Genomic DNA, 25394 nt, shown 5'->3' on the forward strand with positions numbered 1-25394 from the left:
ATTCTAAGGAAATTGAAAGATCTAGCTAAAGTTATTTCAAGATACATGTCCAAAAATGTTAGGAAGGCACCCAAAAACGACTTGAAAGTTTGACGAGAATTTTTTCAAAAAACCTAGAAAAATTTTGTTTTATGTATTTAAGGACACTTTTATATTTTCTCCATTATATTATTTTTTCCCAATAAATAGACATTATTAGGTTCGATACGGAGATAGCTACTCTTAATTAGTTTTATTTTGATTTCATATATTATTTTCTTTATGAGTTTCTAAACTTCTTTTCTAGTCAAAGTAATACTCAAAATTTGATTTTATAAAGTTTGTGAGATCGAATTGTTCTTAATCTTTTCTTTGTTCTTTGGTATTTACATGTTTTTTGGTTTATTATTTAGGTTTGTTAAATATGTGGCTAGTATTTGATAGCTCAGAATGATTGTCTTGTCAATTAGGGATTTAGTTAATTGATGATTTCTAATATTTGTGACGACTTCATGATTATTTATGTAGTGTAGGCATGCAATTTAACTTAAATAAATCTTGATTGTGTATTTGTTGGTTAGAATTAGGTCTCTTTCATTCTTAATGTTATTGATAATTAAATTTTAAGCCATCATTATAGGGTTGTTTGCTAAGAAGAGAAGTAATTAATGGTGATTATATTGATTATCGAGACGATAATAAGAGATTAGGTTGTTAGGCGAATATAAAAAACTATAACCAATTTATTAAAGAGTATTGGAATCATCTTTGCATTAATGGTCAAACCCTTGAAACAAATGGAGATTTTGCTTGACTAGAGTTTTATCTTATTAATTTTCTTCAATTTTAATTATTGTTTTCTTGCTAGTTTTCAATTTAGTGCTCTTTAAAAACAACCCATTTTATTTGTTTTAGTTGAAGGAATATAATTACTACCGATTTGATCTGTAGATTCGACCCTACTCACCATTAACCTTAAAGTTTCATTTATTTAAGTATGTTTATTTTTGTAGGTCTCAACATCCTATCAATTGTTAGTTTGGGGTAAGGGCGTGTCGATAACTTGATTGTGGATTTTCTTAAGTTATCATTTTGGTCAGAGGGGAAATGGCGAATGTGTTAAGAATTAATGGTTGCTAAGTTGGTTAGGTCAAATGTAAGACATGGGGTTGAGAGTGACTTTGATAAGATTTGGGGCTTGAGTCATTGTTGATATTGATTGGATTATTAGTTAGAGAGTGATGTGCAAAGATTGTGCATCCAAAGTCTAAACTTGTAAACTTCCGAATAGTTCAATGACCAACTTGTAACTTTTTAAAATTGAGTGACTAATGTGCAAAGGTAATAATAGGTGAGTGACATTGGGTGCAATTTACACCATGAAGAATAGTGAGTTAACGACCACATTAAATGTTCATTACCAGGTTAACGAAACAGTGACTTAAACAAAAACATTCGAATAATTCAACTACCAACTCATAATTTTTTAAACTTGAACGACCAAAGTAGAAACTTATTAATAGGTAAGTGACATGGACATAGTTTACCCAATTTAGTGAGTGAAGAAAGTGTTCATCTTAAGATCATTACAACCACCTCAGCTGCCCCAAAATTCCAATTTTTCTTTTTCTTTTTCTTTTTTCTTTTTCTTTTTATTTTTTGCGGTGGCCATTGGCCATTTTGTTTCTCCCCCACGGTTATGGAAACACTTGATAGGTAGGAAATTGGCTATGTTTGTTGATTATGTTGGTTGGTTGATCGCATAATCGAGCATTCTTGTGGGTGCAAAAACCCTAGAAGCTTGTAAATCTTATTACACAGGGCTATATCTATATGAAATTTAGATGGTGCTGATGAAGTTTAAACCATGCTTGGAAATGATTGCTGGTTGGTTTTTCCTACAAAGGAGAATATCACAGACAAGCATGAACATGATTTGGAACACATGATATGCTTTTAAATTGTTGTTGCTATGTGGTGTGAACTCCAATTAAATGTTATTAACGTTCAATATGGGGATTTTACTCTCGGCAGTTGATTACTATCACTTTTGGATCACACATTTTTTTTTCCTGTATGTTTGGAATCTTAAAGAATATTCCTTTTACTAGAGCCATCATGCCATTCGGGGTTTTTTTTTTCACTATAATAAATTTATCTTATTTATGTTGATATTTGTTATAACAAACGTCGATAATGACGGTAAGATGATCGCAAAGCAATAAGAAAAAAATAAGAATATAAATTTTACGTGTATACCATTTTGAAAAAAAATCACGAGCGGACTCAACTTGTGCGGTATGGTCACAAAAACTCTATACTTGTATATGGCCCTTAGCCTCTTGCCTCCACAAATTCTCTTATTTTACCACTGTATTTATTTCTTTAATAAATGACGAGATTCGGGTCACACAAATTTTAATAATATTTATTTCATTATTCTCACATAATATTTTATTTCATACAAGTATTCTTGTGCACGAAGAACATTATTTTTTTGTTATTTATGTCTATGTTAGGAGAAACAAACAAGTAACACTTTTTCCTTGGGTACATTGACACTTTTTGTCTCTTTTCTTTACTTCTCTTGGAAGACTTGTAACCAAAGTCTTTAAATTGCCCAACCCTCTTTAAGACAAAATATAGCTATTAATTTACTTATTTAAAATCAAAATCAGGGTGTATGTATGTATGTATATATATATTCTTAATTACATTCCTATCTATATTAATCTCTCTTTAACTAGCCCCTCCATGTGCAAGCATTTGGTTGCATATAATGAATTTGGTCCTTGGAAAGCTTATTTTGCAATGGACCAACAAAGCAAAAGAATGAAATCACTAGAAAAATGCCCTATAAATAGTAGAAATGTAAGAGATGATGGTGAACCAGGAAAAGCAATGGAAAATTAAATGGATTGCTATTGGGAAAGGGGAGGTAGGTGAAACAAAGCATCTAGGGGAATAAGAGCTGTTGTTTTCATTGAGCAACTTTTTTTAACCAGGCATGTCTTTTTTCTATTGAGAAAAATGAATTAAAAAAAAAGTAAATCCCTAAGCCCTGGATTGCATTGATATTTGGTGAAAAATTAAAGTTCGATTTAGGTACAAGCATTTGAATTTCATGGAATATTGATGTAGACAAATATTTATGTCTACACTATAATTTTTATTTAATAATTAAAAAAAGGTTAAATTCATTCAATTAGCCTGTAAAAACAGAAGGAAAAAATGTACATATACTAATCAAATTATAATACAGGTCAGTCCACATGTACACTTATAACATTTTTATTGGTTGTTGCCAAGTCTGCAGGTAAAATTAACGATATTAAGGGTTTGGGTATCACATTTCACGTTTGAGATTTTATAAGAGAAAAAAAAAAGCATGTATCAACGGTAGGGTTCAAGAATGAGGGGGAAAAAGTATTTTTTTTCCAGCCGTCCTAGGTCATGAAGATGGGTTTCTTTTTAGTACTTGGATCATAGATATATTAGGTTGGATCCCAAATTAAATTTCAGGTCGGATTATTTTTATTATAATTATATATAATAATTATTCTCTCATTTTGTTAAAGGAGAATTATAAAGTGGTTATTCTAAAACAAGTTCACAAATATAATTTATTGTATAAGCTTTAACTTGATAAATTGTTATATATAATTATAATAAAAATAATTCCAACCAATATAACTATGATCTAAGTACTAAAAAGAGCTCATCTTCATGACCCGGAGAAGGCTGGATAAACCCTGCTATTGATACTGTGCATCAATAGTGGTAAATAATTATAACCAACTACTCATATGAATATGACTTCAATTAGCCATGGCATGGGCTAATGATTGTTTCCTAAAAGGATGCACTCTTTTATGGTTTTTTTTAATGAAATTTAATATTTCTTTTCAAAGCTTATATTTTGAATTGGTTATGTTTTATTCTTTTTCACGTCGATCAAATTCAGACCGTCGTGTCTATAGTGGGAAAAGCAGATGAGGCAATATGGTGAGCCGGCCGGTTCTTGCGTGATAAGGGACCAAACAGGAAGACTAAACAATCATAAAGAAACAAACAGAATAATAACAATAGATTACTGGTAATAAAAAGTTGATTTATGGATTTATCACCTTTTTTTTATTAAAATAATTCTTTGAAAGATTCTCAAAGTTTAATAATGTCAACTCCCCATGCAAAGGAGAAGACAACAAACAAGTGTTGTTCCAAGTTGTTTTGTCTCTGTTAATAAATAAAAAATTTCTTACTTTTAAATCCTTAAAAAATCGATCTATCATCTCTGTTCTTGGAACATAAATATTCATTTATATGTCACTCATAACGAGCTACTTTTGGATGTCATTTACCCCAACCTAATCCTTCAACTTATTCCTTTTCTATTTATTTATATAAATATATATATATATATATGAAAGATTAGGAGAAGACAAAACAGTCCAAATTTCTATTTTCTCAGCATGGGAAAGTAAACCCTTTTGATGTTAGCAAAAAATACTAAACTAATCTCATAACATGTTGGATTTTATTATTGGACCAAAAATCATACTGTATTAATTCTAGTTTTAATCTATGGTTTGATGTAAGGGTGACTTAAAAATTAAACAAAGTAAAATTTTCTCAAATTCTTCTACATATATATATGTATATCAATATTCTTCTTTGCTCATTTTTTCTGCTGTTTGAAAATTGAAAAAGAAAAAAAAATTTTAAGGAAAACGATTGAGGCAACTTGTTTGAAAAAAAAGAAAGTAGACCCACCAAAATTGACTAAAATGTTTCTTGACCCCATAAAATAATTCTAATTTTATTACAAGGACGACCCTTTTTTTTTGCCCAAAATCAACAAAGTCATAGCAACATATAAATTAAAGTGGTGGACTCTAAAGTAATAAGAACATGGGGACAAGACAAGAGTGCTGCTCTGATTTAACAGGAATCTATAAATTTGAGAAATAAAAAGTCTTTGTTTAGGTAGGAATAAATTGATGGGTTAATGAAGAAATGACCCATATAATTTTCTTACCAAAAAAATGGTAATTTTATTTATGTCCCATTTTGTTAAATAAAAAAAGAAACAAGGAGTGGTCAAACAATTAGTTTAATCCCCAAAGAAAGTGAAAACTTGGAGAAGACAAACTTTTAGTTTTGATCCTAAATTTTTATTTTAAATTTAAAAAAAAAACATAAACTGGAACAATATATCTAGTTTTTAATATGTATCGACTCATATCGATTGAAATGAAATTTTAATATTTTTTTATTTTTACAATTATATTTAAAATATAATATAATCATTTAATTGAAATATTAAACATAATTGATAATTTTTAAAATATAATTTTATTGATAATAAAATATAGAAAAATACACCAAAACACACACTAATAGTGACAAACTATAGGAGTAAGGAAAGGCATGAATATGCAACAGTGGCAATGTATATCTATAATTGGAAAGACTGATTATTTTACATTATAAAGAGAACAAGTGGATGGTGTCTAAACATGGTTAATTTTTATTTTGTTTTAAACCATAAATATAGATGAAGGTCTTACAATATATATATTGATGACTTAAAAGACCAGGGTTCAATGAAACCCAGACCAAGTTGAAAAACCTTACCCAGATTCCTTTTCCTTCTCTCTCTTCACCATTTGTTTGAAGCCAATCTCTCTCTCTCTCTCTATGTATATATGAAATATCATATGCTTAAACCAAGTCTCAAGTAGAAGAATAATCTGATGATCAACAAGTTGAGAGGAATATAGGCTTCAGGAATCTTCATCTTCTGTATGGTAAATATTTGTATCTTTGAGGGAAAAAGAGAAGACATGGTTTCTTTGTTGTGCCACTGATTCAACTTTTTTATAATTAAAATCTTTTTAGGGTAAGTTAATTGTGTTGTTCTTTGTCTGTGTCTGGGGATTGGATTTATTTATTTCCCTTTAAATTTTAAAACTAGGGTATGGATAAGTAATATGGAAGTGTGTTCTTGAATGAATGAATGAATGAAAGATGATGTTTACCAGGTGATGATGAGCTGCTTTCCACTTCTTCATTTCTGAAATAATTTCTTTTTATCATTTTCCACATAAATTTACATATTATTTTTCTTTTTTCTTTTTTTTAAGGGGGGGGTTCATAATATAATCATATCGTATAAATCAAAAGTTGAAAATATCTTCTAAAGTTTTTTCTTGCACAACATACCATTTGTGTTATCAGATTAACATAGATAGCTGTTTTTATTTTTGCAGAAACTGAGATATTACACAAATCTGTAAGGTTGGCTTCATAGTGTCACTCAAGCAAAGATTTAGGTCAATATGTAAGTGTGACTGTGACATCTGACCCTCATTTTCTTCTCTCCTGCATTAGTACCTTCAGCAATAATAATGAATTTACCTAATAAATCGTATATATGTATACTGAAATCTAAAATAAGATCTTCTCGAAATTTTTTTTTTTCATCAAGCTCTAGAAAGAGTTGTTTCTCATAGAGAAGGCATATATGTTCTACATTTTGATGTCCCATAAATGTTGTAATAATTAAAAACCCTTTGCACACTGCAATAAGTATGTGCAGGTAAACCTATCACTTAAAAAAATGTCATTACATCTATTTAGATCACCTATATGGGGTGCAGTTGAGAGGTTTTAAAACTCAGCAAATGTTGGAAATTGTTGCTAATTATTGCATATTACAACACCTTAACTATATCTTCATCTAAATCATTTAAAAGCTCTGATGGGTTTTGGTATTTAGGTTTATTGTCTTGATAACTGATTATCGATATGAACTCTAAATTGTGATTTATTAATCGAATTTCACGTTTTTTAAAAATAATTTATGTTCAAATCACAATTACATTAAAAAAAATTAACATTAAGTCTTGGATTCAAAACTCAAAACCTTTATCCCATAACTTTCAGATTTTATTTTATTGATTCATTGCATGTTTAATTCAAGGGTCCAAGTTTATTAAGTAATGTTGGAATTGGTAGGTTGCATACAAGTAATGTCTTTTATTATTCATAAAAGATGGTTTAAATGTAACAAAATAGTAGGAGTGGATTCAGCTGCAAATTTGAAGAAGTTTTTTATTAGACATTATGCAAATGAATGTTGCATTAAGTAAACAGATTTGACAGTTAAGGGTATAATTAATAAACACAAACCAAGACTGTTTCTTTTATTTTCTTGCATGATGATCATAGAGGAATTTGTGTGCCATTGCAATGGTATATGATGCTATTTGTTTCACTTGCCTTTTAATATCCTTTTCTCCATTTTTCCAGTTCTCATCAAGCAATGATAGAGATGCATGATGAAGAACAAGGTGAGGATGTGTGTGCAATGCCGTCCCGGTCCCGTAAGTGTTCGTTCTTCGACTTGAATGACGAAGCTGGTAGTGAAAGGGATTGTATCGGTGAAACCAGTGTCGAAGAGGAGATTGAGAACATAACTGAAGGGAGTTCAAGCAATAATAACAATGGCAATGGCAACGATAGAAGAAGAGTAAGGCAATACGTACGGTCGAAATTGCCTCGGCTTAGATGGACTCCTGATCTGCATCACTCATTCGTGCGTGCTGTTGAAAGGCTTGGTGGTCAAGAGAGTAAGTTCATCAAATATTAAGCATCATTTCTTTTCCTTCTGAAAACTTTTCTGAAATCATAAATTTTTGTAAATGATTTTAAATTGTTGCAGGAGCAACTCCAAAGTTAGTTCTGCAATTGATGAATGTGAGGGGACTCAGCATTGCCCATGTAAAAAGTCATTTACAGGTAAAAGAAAAAAAAAAAAGAACCATTTTGATTTGATATTTGCTTGCAATAGTTTCAAGTTTTCAATCCATTGATGATATTCTTGTTTTCAGATGTATAGAAGTAAGAAGCTTGATGAGGCTGGACAAGGTGAAGTTCTTTTTTCCTTCTTATTATTTACTACTTTCATTTCATGTCATCTTATAAAGTAAACGTGAAAGTATATGGCAGTGGTAAAATTAGGGATTACATTTTGTCTCTTCTATGAAATTGACAAATTAATTCTTGTAGTGAACTGGTATTTTTGTTAAAAAATTAATCCATTCCTGCGGTTTAAAATTGGTTCAAGTAGTTAGATGAGGTACACACCACATATCATTATCTGGTTTTTTTTGTTAGTTATGACCATTTTTAACAGTACAAATAGATACATTTTTTAACAGAATTAACCATTTTGCTCTTTTATTTAAAGTACAAAAACTAATTTACCATTTGTAATAAAAAAGGAAAAATACAATTTGACTCCTAATCTAGAGGCCTCAATGGTAAAAGTATGATAGTTGCAATTTTAGGGCTTCAAATTCTTTTTTTTTTCATTAAGGGCTTCAAATTCTATTCTAAAAAATGTGTGAATCCTCAAGAATCGATCATATATTAAAGGTTAAATTTTAAGGATAATCCGTGTACTTATTAATTTGTGTGGATTTAATTCCTCTACTTTTATTTGCTTAAAATTAACTTCTCTACTTTTGGATTTTCTCATTTTCAGTCCCTTCATTAACTTTTTCAATCAACTCTATTAAAAATTTTGTAATCACAAATTTAGTCCCTCAACCTTTATAACTTTTGTTAATTCGATCATACTTTTTTGATTTTTACTTAATTATTAAAATGTAAAAAATTATAAAAAAATTAAAAAATATATAAAGTTTCGCATATTGGCCAATAAATTAAAGATAGAGAAAAATACTTACTTAACCTCAACTTTTACATAGATCATAAGTTTTTGATATAATCAAATTCTATCATTTAACTTTAATTATTAACAACTTAAGTCACTTACAATAACCTTTTTGAATTATTTTAACGAAATATCTGAATCCACATTCCTGTTTATAACATGTAAAAAAAAAAAAAGACATGAAACTTTCTTTCCTTTCTACTTTTGAGGTTTCCATTTTTAGAAAAATGAATGTTTTGTTTTAGTTTTGGTTATTAGGGGAAGCCATGAAGGAATATTAAAGAAGCAAGTAGGAAGAGTTGTAAGATGGACTTTTTTTCAAAGTTTATTATTAAGAAAATTAAATTTTCAATTATGTAAGAATAAATTCATAATTAATTGAATAGTGATTTCTAATTAGAGGTGATTATATTAAGTTTTAGTTTTTTTAAATTTTCTATAATATTTTTAAAAAAATTAATAATTGAAGCAAAAATAAAAAAGAGTCTTTTAGAAAATCTACTCGTGTTTTGTGCACTGTTGAATCAAAACTTACTCGTATCTGCTTCTTGTAAGTGCAGTGCTCGCAAAAACCTAATTTTCAGATAGACTGAAAATGAGCAATCGAAAAGTAGAGAGACCAATTTTGAGCAAATAAAAGTAGAGAGATTAAATCTGCACAAATCGATAAGTATAAGGACTGTCCTTAGAATTTAACCTATATTAAAATCATATTTTCCTTTTTAAATAATAAATTATTATTTGGTAGACCTAAGCTGGAATTCTTTTAATTCCTTTATTTATATTTTATTTTAACTTAAAATAAATATCAATTAAAATTACACCAATTTTTATTCTAAAATACTGAATTGTAAAACAAAAGTAACTAGGTTATAAAGTGTAAGATAGGATCCAAATATGAAGTGTATGCCCGAAAGAAATAAAATTCATGAATAACAGTGAACCATATCATATATTATTATTACATGGAAGGAGTTAGATTAAAGCTTAATAGTATTGTACATTCAACTCATACAATATTTGCATTGTCATGCAGTTTTAAGCCAAAGTAAAACAGCAATTCAAGGAAAGGGTGAATTTGGGAGCTTGTTGTGTCAGGCCATTACTACCTTCAGTCCCCATCATTATCATCAACAACAACATTTCAGAATGGAAAATGGTGGAATTGTTTTAGCCAGTGAATCTCTTGATGGTAGCGACACTACTTTCAAAGCTAACTTCCCAAGGTGATGATGAAACCCAGAAACTAATTATTTCCCAAGTTTGATTTAATGCTACACCATTTTTGTATACTTAATGATCCCTCTCTTTGTATGCATAGGCACCACCAATTCCCAAATTCTTTCATAAGCAAAGCCTTTGGACAAGAAAACGGCTTCTACATTCAAAACCAAATTCATGGAACTGGACCCATTAGAGCAATGGCAAGCAGGTTTCTTGAAGAGAAGAGATGGCATCCTTTTGAAAGGATTAGTAACAGATGGAAGGTTAATGGAAATATGTACAAGGACATGCAGTCTCAATCACATTGTTTTTGGCAAAGATCAAGCTCAGATGAAGACAAGCATGAACCCTTGACCAAATTCAGTAGCTGTAGAACAGAGTTTGAGGTGATAGTTATGCTTGCTAAACTTGTTTACATATATAATGAGCATTGATTAATGTGTTCTTTATTTGAAATGCAGTGGAATCAAGATAAAGTGCTCAAGGACAGGGAACGGTTGCCTGATTTGCAGTTAAGACTAAGCCAAAGAAATGGAAATTTTGATGAAGAGAAGAATAACCATTGTAAAGGAACACATGAAATTAGCACTCAGCTTTCACTTTCTTAATCATGTTGCTAATGTTTGAGGTGCTTTTGGCCTATACTTGATGAATATGAAGGTTTGTGAGCTGTAATTGACAATTTGTTGTGTACTGTAGGGTGTATATTTTCATCAATAACATTCATGATTTTGGCTTTGAAGATTAGATGTCAAGTTCATGCATGCATGGTGAAACTAATAATGATGGAATGATGATCATCTAAACCTATGGGGTTAAGGCTTAACAAAGGGGAAAAAAAGCAAAAGAAATTATGGGGGGTGAAAGATCTTAAAAAGCCCAAAAGAACAAAGAATAGAAAAAATATACAATAGTTTGATTACTATTTTTGAACAATTTTCACTCCAAGTTTTGCTTGTAGTCCAATATATTTTTCGCAACAATCTGTTGAGACCCGAGTGCAAGAGAAGCACCACAACCAAGTACAAAAGGTAAAAAAGGAAAAAGAAAGATCTTTGTGGTCATTACAAGATTCGAATCGGACTTTGACATAACAGCAGCCTCAGCCGGCACTTATGGGTGATGTATAGGGAAAAAGAAATGAACAACTTACAAGCTTGTACAATAACAAGAGCTAACAAATCCAGTTGCCCATAGAAGGAGAGTGGAAGGAGAAGCTCTTGGAAGAAAGAAGAAAAATGGTAGGCTGCTGCAAAATCTTAACCAGCTCTGACCACGTTGGAACCGAAACTGCAAAACAAAGGCAGTGAGTGCAAGGAATGCAGTGATGCTCTCAGTGCTTTTTCAAGTTTTTGATTGCTGAGAAAAAGGGGTTACTAGTTCCTGCAATGGACACAAATGTTAGAATTTCATATAGATAAAAGATCTCATTAGAGAATAGGATATCGTTGTTAAAGAATGAAAAAGGTTACCTCAGAATAGCGGACATGATCATGATGCAAGTAGGAAGTTTTGACAATTGTTTCCCACTTGGTATCAGTAGAAGGTTCCTTAGGTTCTTGTTTCTTAGGTTTAAAACGAGTACCGGTGTAAGGCTGCAAAGATGATTTTCTAGATGCCGTTGAAGGCAGAGCACGCCAAAGCCAAGACTCGGATGGTGTTTTTGGCAAAGGAGGTGCAAGAGGAGAGTGATCGGAACCAGCCTTAGTTTCATCAGCAGCTTTCGAATCATCAATAACGGTAGGGGTCAGATTTCCATCAGCTCTGACTTTTATACGTTGCAAGGACTTAAATTCTTGATCAAGTCCTCCATTCTGTTTGAAGTAATCTATCATTTCTGCTTGACCTCTGAGATCAGGTTTGTCGGAGAAAGAAGATCGACTGGATTTGACTGACCCTGCGGTTTCGTATTCCAATATGCCTTTTCCATCCAAGAGACTAAGGCCTTTTGTATCTTGATTGGGAGATTCCATGGTAGCAGGTTCTTCCAACACTTTGTTCACTTCTAAGGTATTTGAATGTTTTCCAATGGAATCCATTTGGACTTTCGTATCCGAGGAATTGGAATTTGAACTTGCCATTTCATTCACAGTATCTACATACAAAGTTTTCTCAACTGCAGGGCTTAGAGGACCTGAGCCTTGTCTGCTGCACTGATACGGTACTAATTCCTGCGAGTTGTTATTGCTTCTGGTATACTTAACCATCATATTAGCTTTGTATTTCTCAGCTTCTTTAGGCATGCCAAGAAAGCCCCCTCCACGGAACGGTGATTGAGGTCTCTCCCTACGATACGGAGAAATGCGAGCACTACCTGGAAGCTTTTTGGGAGGTGACTTATACACTATCTGCTGGTCATTTGAGCTGCTAAACTGATTTGATACGCATATCAGCTCTTTCCCTATCTCAGGGAGCCTAGGGGATTGAACGTCAGAATTCGGTTTGTCCCTTGAGAGCCTGGGTGATTGAAATGCAGTATCTGGTTTGTCCTTGGAGAGCCTGGGCGATTGAAATGCAGTATCGGATTTGTCCTTGGAGAGCCTAGGTGGTTCAAATGCACCATCAGATTTGTTCATGGGGAGCTGAGGGGATCGAACTCCCCTAGCTGATTTGTCCTTATGAACAACATCCCGAGCATTCTGCAAAGATTCTAAATACTTTCAACACACAAGCAGTGTGTACCCGAATATCGAAAATACAGAAAAGAATCATACTAACCTTCTCAGCAATTTGGCTGTGAGACTTCAAGTAGGTAGCTTTGCACGGTTTTGCGACATCGCGAGTAGAAGACATTGAAGAGTGGGTCCTAACTTTTAATCCAGGAACAGGATTTAAGAGGCACAGAGAGTTCTTGAAGCATAACCGAGGCAACAAGCCACAAGCTTTTCTCGATAAGTTGCCAGAATCCTGATAGTCAATGGATTCATCATCTGTTTCTTCTTCATCTACATCCTGGTTATGATACGGAACGATAGCTGTCTCATATTGATTAACAAGAGGTTTCCTATCCGCAACAACCAATTTCTTAACCTCTCTAGGTTGTTCGGGTGCCGTAGATTGTTTCCTTAAAGAATACTGAGGTGTCTCCAGGGCCATTGCCTTGGCAGCAGGCAAAAACCGACGCAGCATGAAATCCTGAGTTTGTGGATCGGTAGAGAATGTTCCTGATGGTTTTGCAACCAGGCCATCTAGTCCACTTAAACCACTTATACTACAATTCATGGAGAATGAATCTGTCGGGGACAAAGTATCAAGTGCATCAGAATAAACATCATCATCATCATCATCGTTTTCAGATTCCAAGACACATTTCTCATTTGTTCCGTCATTCAAGCAGTCTAATTTAGTCGCATTATCATTCACGGAATATGTTTCAGCTTGGGACCTAGCCATATTCTGCTTCACACAGTCATTCTCCACAGGAGGCTTCACGACTTGCAAAACCCGTCCTGGCGGAAGCCTCGGAGTACCAGAAGCTTCCTTATCCATCTCGAACACATGCTCAACGCCACCTTTTGCTTTCCCAGGGATCTGTTCCCATACAAAAGGAACCGCAACAGGTTCGGTTACTTGATCCAAACTCGCATCCGAGCTATACCAGGGGAGAGCATCTCGTATAGCAGGGGCAGGATTCTCAATGATTTTCTGCTTATTTCTATCTTGAAATGAAGATGTCCCCGAAAATCGCCTCACCGATAAAAGTGGAGCATTAAAATTCAATTTCCTTTCCTCCATTTCAAGAAATTCAACAGTTTTCCTTCCAAATATAGCTCAAAAACTCAAAACATGGCATAGCAGATGATACATGTTGGATCATAAGTATAACACCATGGCAAAATACCTGTAAATATGCTAAAACTAATTATTTTAAGAACCTAGACTAATTGCAATGAACACCCAGTATACTTTATATCTCCATAATCTACCACCCTATATTGAATCAAAAGTAGAATTAATTACAGAATTCAATGTATTACATCCCCAACAACCAGACAAAGATTTGACTTGAAGTCCATTTTAGGAAAAAAAAAAGATTGTAAATTTATAAGATATCGGTAGACACCGACATTAAATTTCAGGCGACGAAAAAAAATCAAATGAAAACGCATTGATTACATGATCTGAATTTCATCTACTCTGCCATACCCATTATTGGAATCACCAAGGAAATTCAATCCCAGTAAAAGAAACCTTAAAAGACTGTCATAAATATTTCAACCTTTTCCAACAAGAAAAAATAAAACTTCATGTATAACAACATCGCTAGATTAACAAAAGAAACAAGAATCTTTATCTTTAACAAAAAAAAAAACTAGTGTTGGTTTCAAGTTTCAAACTTCGAACAACATAAACATATGTTGAACGTAAAAAAAAAAAAAAAACATACATACCTGTGACAGTAAGGGAGAGATGAATGAGCTGATTGATGCTTTGAGGTTTTTTGAGCTTTGGGGATTGTCCTAAGATGGTGGCAAGAGTTAAGGGAATGAGTGAGGATAAAGAAAAGTGAAGAAAATTAAGAGAGAGAGAGAGAAAGGGAGAAATTGGACAGTACTGAGCTTTCTTTTCTATGTATATGCATTTTGCATTTGAGAATTCTAAGAGACTGTAGATTCTATTTCTACTTTAACAGACTTTTCATTTCCTTTCTTAAATTTATTTTTATTTTTTATTTTTATATTATATTCGTTCTGTGGTTTATATATAGGTTCTTCTATTTTTACTATTTTTATATTAAAAATATAATCCGTAGCCCATTGATGAAATTTCATGGCTTGAAAATAGTATCTCTCTCTTTTCTTTTCTTTTTTCTTTTTTGCAGTATTAAGAACAAGTCAAAGCTAAAAACTTTCGAAAAATGCATGAAAAATTACATTAAACAACAGAAACAAAAATGGAGTTAAAGCCATGATATTGTTAGAAATGGCTGTTTCTTAGATTTTAGGGCAAAGATGAAAACATGTTGGTTGGATTTTAGTCATTATTGAAGAGTTAAAGATGGTAAGGTGTGGTCACGAGCATACAGTTGAGGAGGGTATCAATTGTGATGGTTGATAAGCCAACGGTCCTTTTTAATAATCAAAAATGGTTAAAATTTATGAGGATAAAAATATAAATTTCACGTTTAATTAAAAAATTAGTCGATTGAATTTTAATTTGATTAGTATAAATATTATTATTAGTATAAAAAGATATAAATTTTAGTATATTAAAACATATTATCTTCTTATTTACGAGTTAATGAGAAATTATATATAATTATAAATATTATATAAAAAATAAATATAATAAACACTTATAATAAAATTGTTATAAGAATAATTTAAAAACTTAAATGGACAGTTTAGCTAGGAGCCAAGATCCCACATTTTCCTGTAGCTGCGTCCTTATATTTCCTATGCATGTACTAGACTAATAATTCAATTTGAGTTATTTAATATGGCATAAAAAGAATATTTTTTTAATTTAAATATTATTAATATTAAACCGGCAATGTATCTGAAATTGAGTAGTGTGTCGACGTAGCTATAATCAATCATTGTACATAATTAAATTTGTAAGAAAATAAGTAGTGTTTAAAATTAAACACAGTCAGATTTTTTATTGTAAATAAAAAAATAATGCATATTTAAATTCACTTTTTCTGGTATTAATAAATAAATTTTATTTTAATTATTTATATTTTATGTCTTTTTCCTATCATAATCACTTTACTTTTCTTTTCTTCTTTTTCCTTTCAAACGTGACTGCTTACTCCACTATCAATTTTTTTTTTCTTTATTATGGTTGGTTGATAAATTGATACGACGACATTGACTATAACACAAAATAAGAACCTTTTAAATCTAATTTTATGTGATACAATTTAATATTTTGATTTTAATTTAAGTTGGTTTCATGATATAATCAACTTTTTTTTTTATTATATTGATTGATAAAAAATAGATGAGTAAATTATACTTAAAGTAAATAAATTATTAATAAATTTATATTTGAGAAATTTGAATAGAATAATATATATACTAGTCATTCTAATGATCAGTGTTGAAAATTTAAAAGGAAAATTGTTTGACTTTCGACTGATGCAAATGGTGTGAATAGAAAAAATCATAAATTAATTATTTTAATAGTTTAATTGTATTTTTTTAATGTGATTGAATTTAATATTTGGTTTAAATTAATTTAGTTGCATGATATAATGACCTTTTTATTATATATTGATTGATAAAAAAAAAAGTAGATTAGATATCAAATAAAGTAGGCAGACCAGAATCCCTGGTTTAATTAAACACGCAATACCCCCAAAGCTCTTTTTGTCTTCAAATTAAACAGAGATGATTAAGTAATAAGAAAATTAGGGTAAAGTGGCTTTATAATTTGCCTAAATAAGCGGATCAAATACACATGTGTTAGCCATTTATCTTGCCTATGACCAAAATCCATATTCCATGGCCGGCATCAGGTGCTGAGAGAAGCAGAGTGGAAATGTTTGCTTCTTACACATGGGACGGGCCATTTTTTTTCAAGTTTCTTTGTTTGTTTGCTTCCATGGCCCTCAAAAGAATTTGTGAGTTTCATGTCCCATTTTCATCAACAATATAAACTAAAGTGGCTAATGGTTTTAAGAGGGTTTTTAACTTTTAACAATTTTATTTAATTTACTGTTATTTTTGCCCAAATAAGTATAGAAAATAGATTGTAACATGTACAAAAAAGAACGAGTGTAATCAATTCCAATTTTGAATGTGAATATAGGATGGGCCATGGGGGAGTGAGTGCTTTTACCTAAAGCAAAAGGAATTTGGTGTGGGTAAAAAGCTGAGAAATTGTACGTAACCAGAGGTCATTCCAATGCCCCAAGTGACACGCCGAGGAATGTAGAGCCCATCTCATCCATTACCGCCGACTGCACATGGTGGGGACTGGGGATGTTTTTTGGACTGCTCATCCCCACTTTCCCTTGTCTCCCCCCATCTATATTATTTATCATTGCCTTCTAGCGAACCCCATCAAGGGAAGAGTAAGGTAAAGCCCAAAACTAAAAAGAAACCCTCAAGCTCAAGGGCCTAGATTGAGACAAGCCCAAACACCAAGTTGTGTTTGTCTATAAACTCCGGGCAACAATTAACAAGTCAATGATGTTTGAAGTTTCAATTGGACTGGACCGGCTAGTGACACTAGAAATCGGTTAACATATCGATTTAGAGAATGGTATTGAATCAATTGAAGTGAAAATTAGTACGGATTAATTGATTCGGTTGAAAATTTAATTGAACCGGTTTTTAATTTTTTTGAATTTGTCATTTTTTAATCGAATTGATCAGATCAACAAATGGATAGTCTCCTAAAAAATTGATGTTAGATACAGTGATAAGATATATTGTAATTTCAGAGAGTTCAAGTTCACACTTTAGAGGCGATATTGTTGAAAAAAACAATAATAAACTTTGAAAAATATAATTTTTTATGGACAGTAAAATAAATATGAAAAATGCTTTCAATCATAAAAAAAAAAGCAACGAAGTAGAAGGGGGAAATAAATCAATTTAACCTACTAAAATTTATTAGCTTAGATTTGTGGATTTAGTCCATGTAGTTTAATTTTTTTATTTTCAATCCCTGTACTTTTAGAATTTTAAAATTTTAGTCTTTACCAAATGTTAGCTATTAAATTCATTAGTTAAATTATGCTATTTTTAAAAATTGATGTAGCAAATATATTATCAAATGTGTAATATCATGTTAACTTGTTATTTTCACATTTTATTCACAAAAAAAATCAGTTAATAGATTCAACAATTATTGTTTCAATCAAGATTAAAATTTCGAAAAATATAACTATTAAAAATGATCTAGATGGAGAACATGGACTAAATCTAAAACTTTATTCATAATACGTGAATAATAATAGCACTTAACTAAACAAATTTATCTATTACCGTTTGATCAAGACTAAATTTTTTAAAATTTTAAAAAAAATACAAAAATTAAAAATAAATAATTCAAAAAGTGCATAAATTAAAATGGATCAAATTAAACTACAACTACTAAATCCACCCCTTATAAAAAAATAAAAATAAAAAAAAGCAGCACAATTTGACCAATTTATTATAGCATAAATATCAAATTATAGCACCTCCATACATACTATCGCCCTCCCCCAAAAAAAACCCATGAAAGGGTTTCAAGAATTGGGAAGAAAATTATTATTTTGATCTCCTATAAATAAGGGAGAAAAAAAGTGACACGAAAAGCTTTATTCAAGAAAAAAGTAAAGGTCATAAATTGTTTGAATTCGCCAATCCTTCTGTTACCCTAGCTAAAGACCTAAGATTACAACCAATTATCATATCAGCAAACGAACATGTATCTTCTTTACTATTCCCCGCTGGGACATCCACCACGTACGACTCTACCACCACCGTTCTCCCGCCATTCCCTTCTTCTTCACTTCCAATTTCATGCAAACTAGTAGTGGAACGGTAATTCACAAGCTTATGGTCACCACCAATAATGCTAACCATCATAACATGCAAGTCATCATCTAATCGATCCAACCTCTCCATGCTCGTGGCTGCCGGCATCCCCGACACGACCATCACTTCACGTACACTCCCTATTCCACCGTTACCGACACTCAACGTACAGCTCTTGACGAACTGTTTGTAAGCTTGTGGGTTGTCGAAGCGGCGGAGTATGGACCATACTAGAGGAAGCGGTGCATCTATGGATTGAACCAAGCTTGAACCGCATTGGTTCGGTGATAAACCAAGAGTGTGATATTGGGTTTTTTTCATTATTGTATCTGCCATTGACTAAACTATACCCTAACCCCAAGTCCTGTATGTATGTTACCATTAATATATAGATATATTAGGCGGTGGTTTAAACGAAAGCATGCAACTGGCAGATCAGATCATGAGATGATGTAAAAGATAAGAACATTGAAAACTTCGAAAACTGGGAAATAGATATGCTTTTTTCTTTATGTAAATAAAGAGTAGAAAATGTAATAAAAAAACACACATGCAGGCAATGGGATTGATTGATTGATTGATTGTATCTGAGTTTGGATCTATCAGCTTTTTAAAGGTGTTTGGTTGCAAGTTGAAGGCGGTTACTTAATATACGTAACGTTGGTTGCACTGCAAACTGCAAAACAATGAGCCATGTGAATGCGCAATTTGCATTTCTGCCAATTGCGTATAATCAGAGTGGGCTTTAGCGGTCGTTACCCATGTGCTCTTCTACCCCTTTTAAAAGAATTGAGCTTTCCCACCAATCAAGTCTTTTAGTTTTGTCAAAAAATTTATCAAAAATTTTCTTTATATTTTTCAGGTCCAAAACAATAAATATTATATATTAAAAGATTTATCGAGTTGCATGGAGGAAGTCAAAAAATCGAGTCGAAATTAAATTAAATTAATATTTTTATAATTTTTAAAAAATTAAATTAAATTTTTATTATTTTTAAGAGGTAAAATATAATTCTATCTTTATAAATTTAAAATTTTAAATAGTTTAAATGAAAAAAGTTTCATTTTAGGGCCAGCCCTCCTAACTACACCTCTATCGAGTTGATATATATTTATAATTTTTTAAAAGACAAAACTTCAATTTAACCCTTACTAACTTATAATATATTTTTTAAATATATTTTACCCTTTCATTTTTATTTTTCTATAGCTGTTTTATCTTCTGATTTTCATAACGGTTGTGGTCGGTGCGAAATTACCATGAAAAAATAGAGATGCGTGATGCTCGTGATCATTTATCCACAACAAATTCAAAAATTTCAGTACTCTCGTGATGTAGTACTATATTTTGCTTTTCAAAAAAAAAAAACTTTATCTTTATTTTAAATAAAATTTTTTATTTCTATTAGATCCGAATAAACTTTTAATTTTTTTTAATTTGCATTTTTTTTACATAACAATCTAAATAAAATTAAATTATGTTTGGCTATCAATATAATAATATGAGCAATATATTATGCTTATTTAATATATATGCATTAAAATAATTAGACATAAAAAATAATTAATATAAATTTAAACTTGAAATTAGAAAAATAAATAAATATTTTATAAAAATTAAAATATTTTTTATTTTACTTAAAATTCATTTAATAAATAAAGTTTTCAAAGAATAAAATCTAGTAAGAATATTTCTTTTAATTTTTCCCTTTTTAAAAGAAGTTAAATTAAATAAATAAATATCTTAGAGTATCAACCCAAAAAGAAACAAAGTATAAACAAAAGTTTCTTTCTTTTCATGGTTTAGTAATATCAACAAAGGTTTGATTTTTAAAAGGGCATAATGATAAATTTAATCTTTAATGTTTATATTATTTGTTAATTTAATTTTTTTAATTTTTTAGTTAAGTTCGACCTTAATTTTTTTAAAAAAATGTCAAATTTGACCACCAACCTTACAAAAAGAGTAGATTTGTTATTTTTTAATAAAAATAGTAACTAAAACATTAAATTTTAAACATGACAGCTCGTATGACAATTCACGTGCACTTTATGTTATTTTTTATAAACTTTATATATAGATTTTTTAAAATATATTTATAATTTTTTAATTATTTGTTGATATAATAAATAAGATAAATAGTGTCATATAAATATAAAACATACGTAAACTATCACGTGGGTTGCCACACTAATATTATTAAAAAATTAAAATTTTAGTAAGTATTACTATTAAAAAACAAGTTAATTTTTGTTTTTAAATTAACAGCCAAAATTTAACTAAAAATATATATCAATTTAACAAAAAAAATGTAATTATCTCTTTTAAAGAAAGTGGTTCCTGGAGTTTTTGTTTTTTCTCATATTTCCTCCTTATTCTTTTTGTAGAACAATGCTCCTATATTCAAGTTTCTTTAATTTCTTGGGTTCGTTTTGTTCTATATACTTGTTGCCTTGGAATGGCCAAGAACCACTAGAAATGGTCCGTTGTTGGAATAAAAGAGAGAAAAAGATTTAACAATGACAACATGGTTTGGGTTTTTGTCCTACACATCGTAATTTTAAGGCCAGAAATTAAGGTTGAATCTGTTAGGTTATTTATATAAGAGTCAAAATTTTTAAAATGTTTATATAGGTACTTAATTTTTATAAAAATAAAAATTGACATAAGGACTTTTCACGCACTTCAGCTCAATGTATTTAGAACAAAATACATGACACTTGAATCAAATATTGCTTGAAAATAAAATAAAATAATAGAAAAATAATTTAAGACCTAATATACGACATTTGAGAAGCTCTTATTTGAGCACTTTCAAAAAGTTTTGGCCTTTATTTGAGTACTTTGAAAGGTTTGACTTTCATTTAAGTACTTTTGTAAAAAGTTACGACCTTAAATGAGCATTTTGAAAGGTTTAACTTTTATGTGAGCAACCCTTAAAATGTTAGGTCTTAATTTAAGAATTTAGTCTAATTTAAGAATAAATTACACTAGTAGTCATCCATCTATTAGGTTTATTTTTTGGTAATAAAACTATGACATGTCTCAAAAAGGTCACCTAACTATTTACAAATTTCTTTTTTAGCCACTCAATTATGAAAATTTATAAAATAGTCACTCAACTATTCAATTTTGTCTTTTTTGGTTACTAATTGGCTAATGTTGGTAGCTTTTAAAATTGGCATAATAGCAACCTTAACACTCAATATTTGCGTATTGTGTAATTTAGTCTTTAGTCTTTTTTTGTAATTTTGCCATTCTTTTTTACCCTTTCACCTAAAAAGTTAAAATAAATAAATTTATCAACTAAATTTGATTGAAAAAAATACAAAAAAAAAATAGAAACAAAAAAAATCCAAAGCAATAAATTTCACTTTTGTCATTATTTTAAAATTAACTCTTAATGTCATAAAGAAAATAAAACTGAAAAAAAAAATACCAAACCAATGTGTAAACGTTGAAGGTTAAATTTTTTTTTTAAATGAAGACTAAATTGACATAATTTATAAATGTTAATGGATAAATTTGTTATTATATTAATTATAAAAGCTGATACTGTTAGCCTGTTGGTGACAAAAAAGATAAAACTGAATAGTTGGATGACTATTTTGTAACTATTCATAATTGGAAGACCAAAAGAGAAATTTATTACTAGTTGGGTAGCTACAATTGTAGTTTAACCTAATCTTAAAAATGTTGTGAATCTGCCTTTGATAAAAATTCCAACAAATTCTTAATCAGGAACATGGCGGCTACTACTATTAAGAGCATCCTCAAATCGACAACAAGATCCTACCCTCATCTCTGTGATTGTATCATTGTCTGGTGCAGGGCAATAATCTTCTCTAAGTTGAACATCCCTCAGTGTCGGATTTCCCAACAGGAACATCATCAAGTGTTCATTGGCTGTTCCATGTATGAAAAGTTTCCTTAAACGCCCACACTGTGCCAACAATCCCGCTGCCGGGAGAAAAAGGCACCGTTGATTCACGTCCACGTCTTGTGCAGTCCAATAGTTGAGTTCATTGAGTGTCGAATTTTGTATTCCACTGAGGAAAAATCTCTCCCACAAGCTTAAATCTGTGTGTCCTACAGGTGCTGTAAGAGCATAACCTGTTACCCCACTGCAGTCTAAGATCATCCTTGTAAGATTTGGATAACAGGTTAAGCAACTTAACCCAAATGCATCCATGAATGGCTTTGGTTGATCCCTGCAATCGCCTTGGACTTTGATTTGTATCTCTTCTAGTGATGGGCAATCGTTTAGACCTGATAATGATAGTGGATTCAAAGACTCACCTACAGCAATCCATAGGGAAAGATATTGTAGCTTACTCCAATTTTTCAAGCTTTTTTCTTCTCCGATGATGCTTGCCCACACGCAATCTATATGGAGTTTTTCTATGCGGTCTCGGATTGGTTCCAATGCTTGCAATGATGAAACTGCGTTGAGGTTTTTACAGTAAGAGATTTTCACATCAACCAACGTTTTACGAAGATTATGAGTGAATTCCCACATCCCTTTTCTGGTGAGTTGCTTGCATCCTAGAACCTCGAACTTAGAAAGTCTATGGCAGCCATGAGAGATGGCTATCAGAGCTTTATCAGTTAAGTCAGTACAGTTCTTGATGGACAAAGATTCCAAGCCTTGGCATAAAGCGACCCCATCTGGTGGAGAGGCAATACCTCTACAGATTCCTTGGAACTGTCCCAGCTTTAAAGATTTAAGCATGGGGCATTTGGTATTAAGCAACTCCAATGCTGGCCATGTGTGTTTAACGTTGTGACAAACATCGAGAACCAGCTCTTCAAGTTGAGGCAATTTAGAAAATACGTCCCCAAGTGTAGCGAAGCTGATACTTGCATCTTCAATAAGGTTGGGTCTAACGTTGGACATTGAAGTTGAATCAGCAAGGTGAAGAAGAGAAAGGAGAGGACAATTTATAGCAAGAGTCAGCAAGGTTTGGTCGCTTATGAAACCAATGAATCGAGGGTTAAATATACATGTTGCCAACAATTTACGTAGGTTAGGACAACTAGCAGTAATAGACAAAAGCTCATGGGACTTGAATCCATCAGTACTTGAATCATGTTTTAAGATATTGAGATGGGAAAGCGAAGTTGCAATAGAAGGGTATGCTTGGATTACCGGTGGAAGATCTTCAGTCCAACAATAAAAATGTGAAACATCAAGTGATGAAAGCATCGGGCAATGGTCGAAAAGTGGAACTAAATCAGAACCAATAGGTGCAGCAGGCCAACGTTGATGCCAACGTACAAGCTTAACATGTTGCAAGTTAGGCCATTGGGAAGCTAAAAGATGGAGAGTTAGAGGGTTTCGGACATAAACGATGAGAGAAACAACTGAAGGAAATGCATGTCGAAGGAACTGAGCAAGTACAAGTGGGTTTGAAAACGAATCGAGAAGAGGGTATCCCCATGGGGAGAGGAAAGAAAGGTCAAGATGGGTAACAGCACGAAAGCAAGTAGGAAGGAGGAAGAGATTGCGGATATTACCGCGAAGGGTGAGGGATTTGCGAGTGGAGCGCTCGAGCAAGAGCCATTTGAGACACACGAGAGACATGGCGTTGCGTGTGCGAGTTTCAGTCTCTAAAGAGAATATGTTGGAGAGTATCCCATCAGGTATATCATGGAGATGAACGTTGCTTGAAGTTCCAGCTGCCATTTATTCTTTTTTCGCTTTTTGGAATATAACTTGAATTATTTTGCGTATGCGAACAATGGGCCTTCAAAGACAAGTGCCATAAGCTAAGATAAACGAAGATTCAAAGGAGGTCAGCTTGTTGAGGAAGATCAGTGTTGTGTGATCTGGACGAAGCTAAATATCTATCTATATATAGAGAGAGAACTTGACAAGTACAGCAACTCAGTTAATACATTTCCTGGTGAAATTTTAATATTGTATAGATAATTAAATTCGAATTTAAATTTTTAAAAATCATACATCTTTTAACTTTAAAATTAAGTTGTAGATTTGGCAAGAATGTTAGACCATAAAGAATGTATCATATCCCATTCAAGTTTGGCCAGTCTCTTTCTGAGATTCTATACGACTTTATATCTATAATGATGTGATGCTTACTTTTAGGACTCCAGAGAAACAAATTTTGATTGAACCTATATTTGCCCAATGGATCCAATCTGCTCATGGTAAAACTTCAACTTTATAATTAAGTTGTAGATTGAGTATTAGTTCGGTTAGTATCAATATTGTTGTCAGTGCAGGAAAACGTAGGTTCAAGTGTGTTGAACCACATTATACTCCTAATTACCGACTGAGAGGAACTATGGGTAATTTTAGGCTTTGTATCAAAAATAGCAGATATGATAGGAACCTATAATGAAATTATTGTAAAGAGATGAAAAATTAAATGATAAAAAACCAAATAAAAAATGACTGTTAAAAACATTACACATAAAATTGCACATATAAAAGTTCTAAATTATTTTATTTTTATGAAATTAGAAAAATCATGTGAAATTATAGTTTTATTAATAAAATAATAATATGTATCATACTAATTTTTTATTATTGATGTAATTATTTATATGAATTTTTTAGATTTATATAAATATTTTTTAATTAATTTTTTATATAAATATATAATATTTCTAAGTCTATAAATTCGTGAAAATATTGATAAAAAGATTTTTCTAGTCCCTCTCAATATAGATATTAAGCAAATTGGTCTCTTTACAAAAAAAAAAAACCAAAGCAATTAATTCCTGTCAATTTCGAAAATGAGCAAATAAGACCAATTAATCACAACGTTAATGTTTTTTTGGTCAAATGTACATATTTTTTTGGTATAATATCAAATTTAGTCCTTAAAATTTATATATCTTATTAATTTTAACAAATTTAACCCACAACCTTTACACATTCTGTCAACGTTTACACAAAAGATATAAACATTGAGGGTTAAATTTGATATTATATCAATCAAAA

General features: G+C 31.2%; 4 protein-coding genes across 5 annotated transcripts; 1 reads left to right on the forward strand and 3 right to left on the reverse strand.

The window, feature by feature from the left end:
- Nucleotides 1–5502: 5502 nt before the first annotated feature.
- Nucleotides 5503–10688, forward strand: LOC107925201 (uncharacterized). 2 transcript variants are annotated; one of them, XM_016855815.2, is made up of 8 exons: nucleotides 5503–5881; nucleotides 6252–6322; nucleotides 7294–7613; nucleotides 7706–7782; nucleotides 7875–7911; nucleotides 9759–9948; nucleotides 10044–10332; nucleotides 10408–10688. In XM_016855815.2, the coding sequence occupies exons 3-8, from the start codon at nucleotides 7307–7309 to the stop codon at nucleotides 10552–10554; spliced, it is 1047 nt and encodes a 348-aa protein (XP_016711304.2). In that variant the 5' UTR covers nucleotides 5503–5881; nucleotides 6252–6322; nucleotides 7294–7306; the 3' UTR covers nucleotides 10555–10688. The 2 variants fall into 2 exon arrangements, with proteins under 2 accessions (XP_016711304.2, XP_016711303.2); XM_016855814.2 differs by having other exon boundaries at nucleotides 5503–5789.
- Nucleotides 10689–10841: 153 nt separating this feature from the next.
- On the reverse strand, nucleotides 10842–14836 carry LOC107925202 (uncharacterized). The gene is made up of 4 exons (XM_016855818.2): nucleotides 14338–14836; nucleotides 12665–13787; nucleotides 11419–12585; nucleotides 10842–11329 (listed from the first exon to the last, which is right to left on the reverse strand). The coding sequence occupies exons 2-4, from the start codon at nucleotides 13679–13681 to the stop codon at nucleotides 11291–11293; spliced, it is 2223 nt and encodes a 740-aa protein (XP_016711307.2). The 5' UTR covers nucleotides 13682–13787; nucleotides 14338–14836; the 3' UTR covers nucleotides 10842–11290.
- A 3206-nt stretch (nucleotides 14837–18042) lies between these two features.
- LOC107924990 (abscisic acid receptor PYL11) lies at nucleotides 18043–19005 on the reverse strand. The gene has a single exon (XM_016855564.2). It carries the CDS (start codon nucleotides 18757–18759, stop codon nucleotides 18226–18228), a length of 534 nt encoding a protein of 177 aa, XP_016711053.2. The 5' UTR covers nucleotides 18760–19005; the 3' UTR covers nucleotides 18043–18225.
- A 3027-nt stretch (nucleotides 19006–22032) lies between these two features.
- On the reverse strand, nucleotides 22033–24258 carry LOC107925127 (F-box protein MAX2). Its single transcript, XM_041079588.1, has one exon. It carries the CDS (start codon nucleotides 24108–24110, stop codon nucleotides 22158–22160), a length of 1953 nt encoding a protein of 650 aa, XP_040935522.1. The 5' UTR covers nucleotides 24111–24258; the 3' UTR covers nucleotides 22033–22157.
- Nucleotides 24259–25394: the final 1136 nt, after the last annotated feature.

The sequence above is a fragment of the Gossypium hirsutum genome, chromosome A10 (genome assembly GCF_007990345.1).
Source record: "Gossypium hirsutum isolate 1008001.06 chromosome A10, Gossypium_hirsutum_v2.1, whole genome shotgun sequence".
NCBI classification, from domain to species: Eukaryota; Viridiplantae; Streptophyta; class Magnoliopsida; order Malvales; family Malvaceae; genus Gossypium; species Gossypium hirsutum.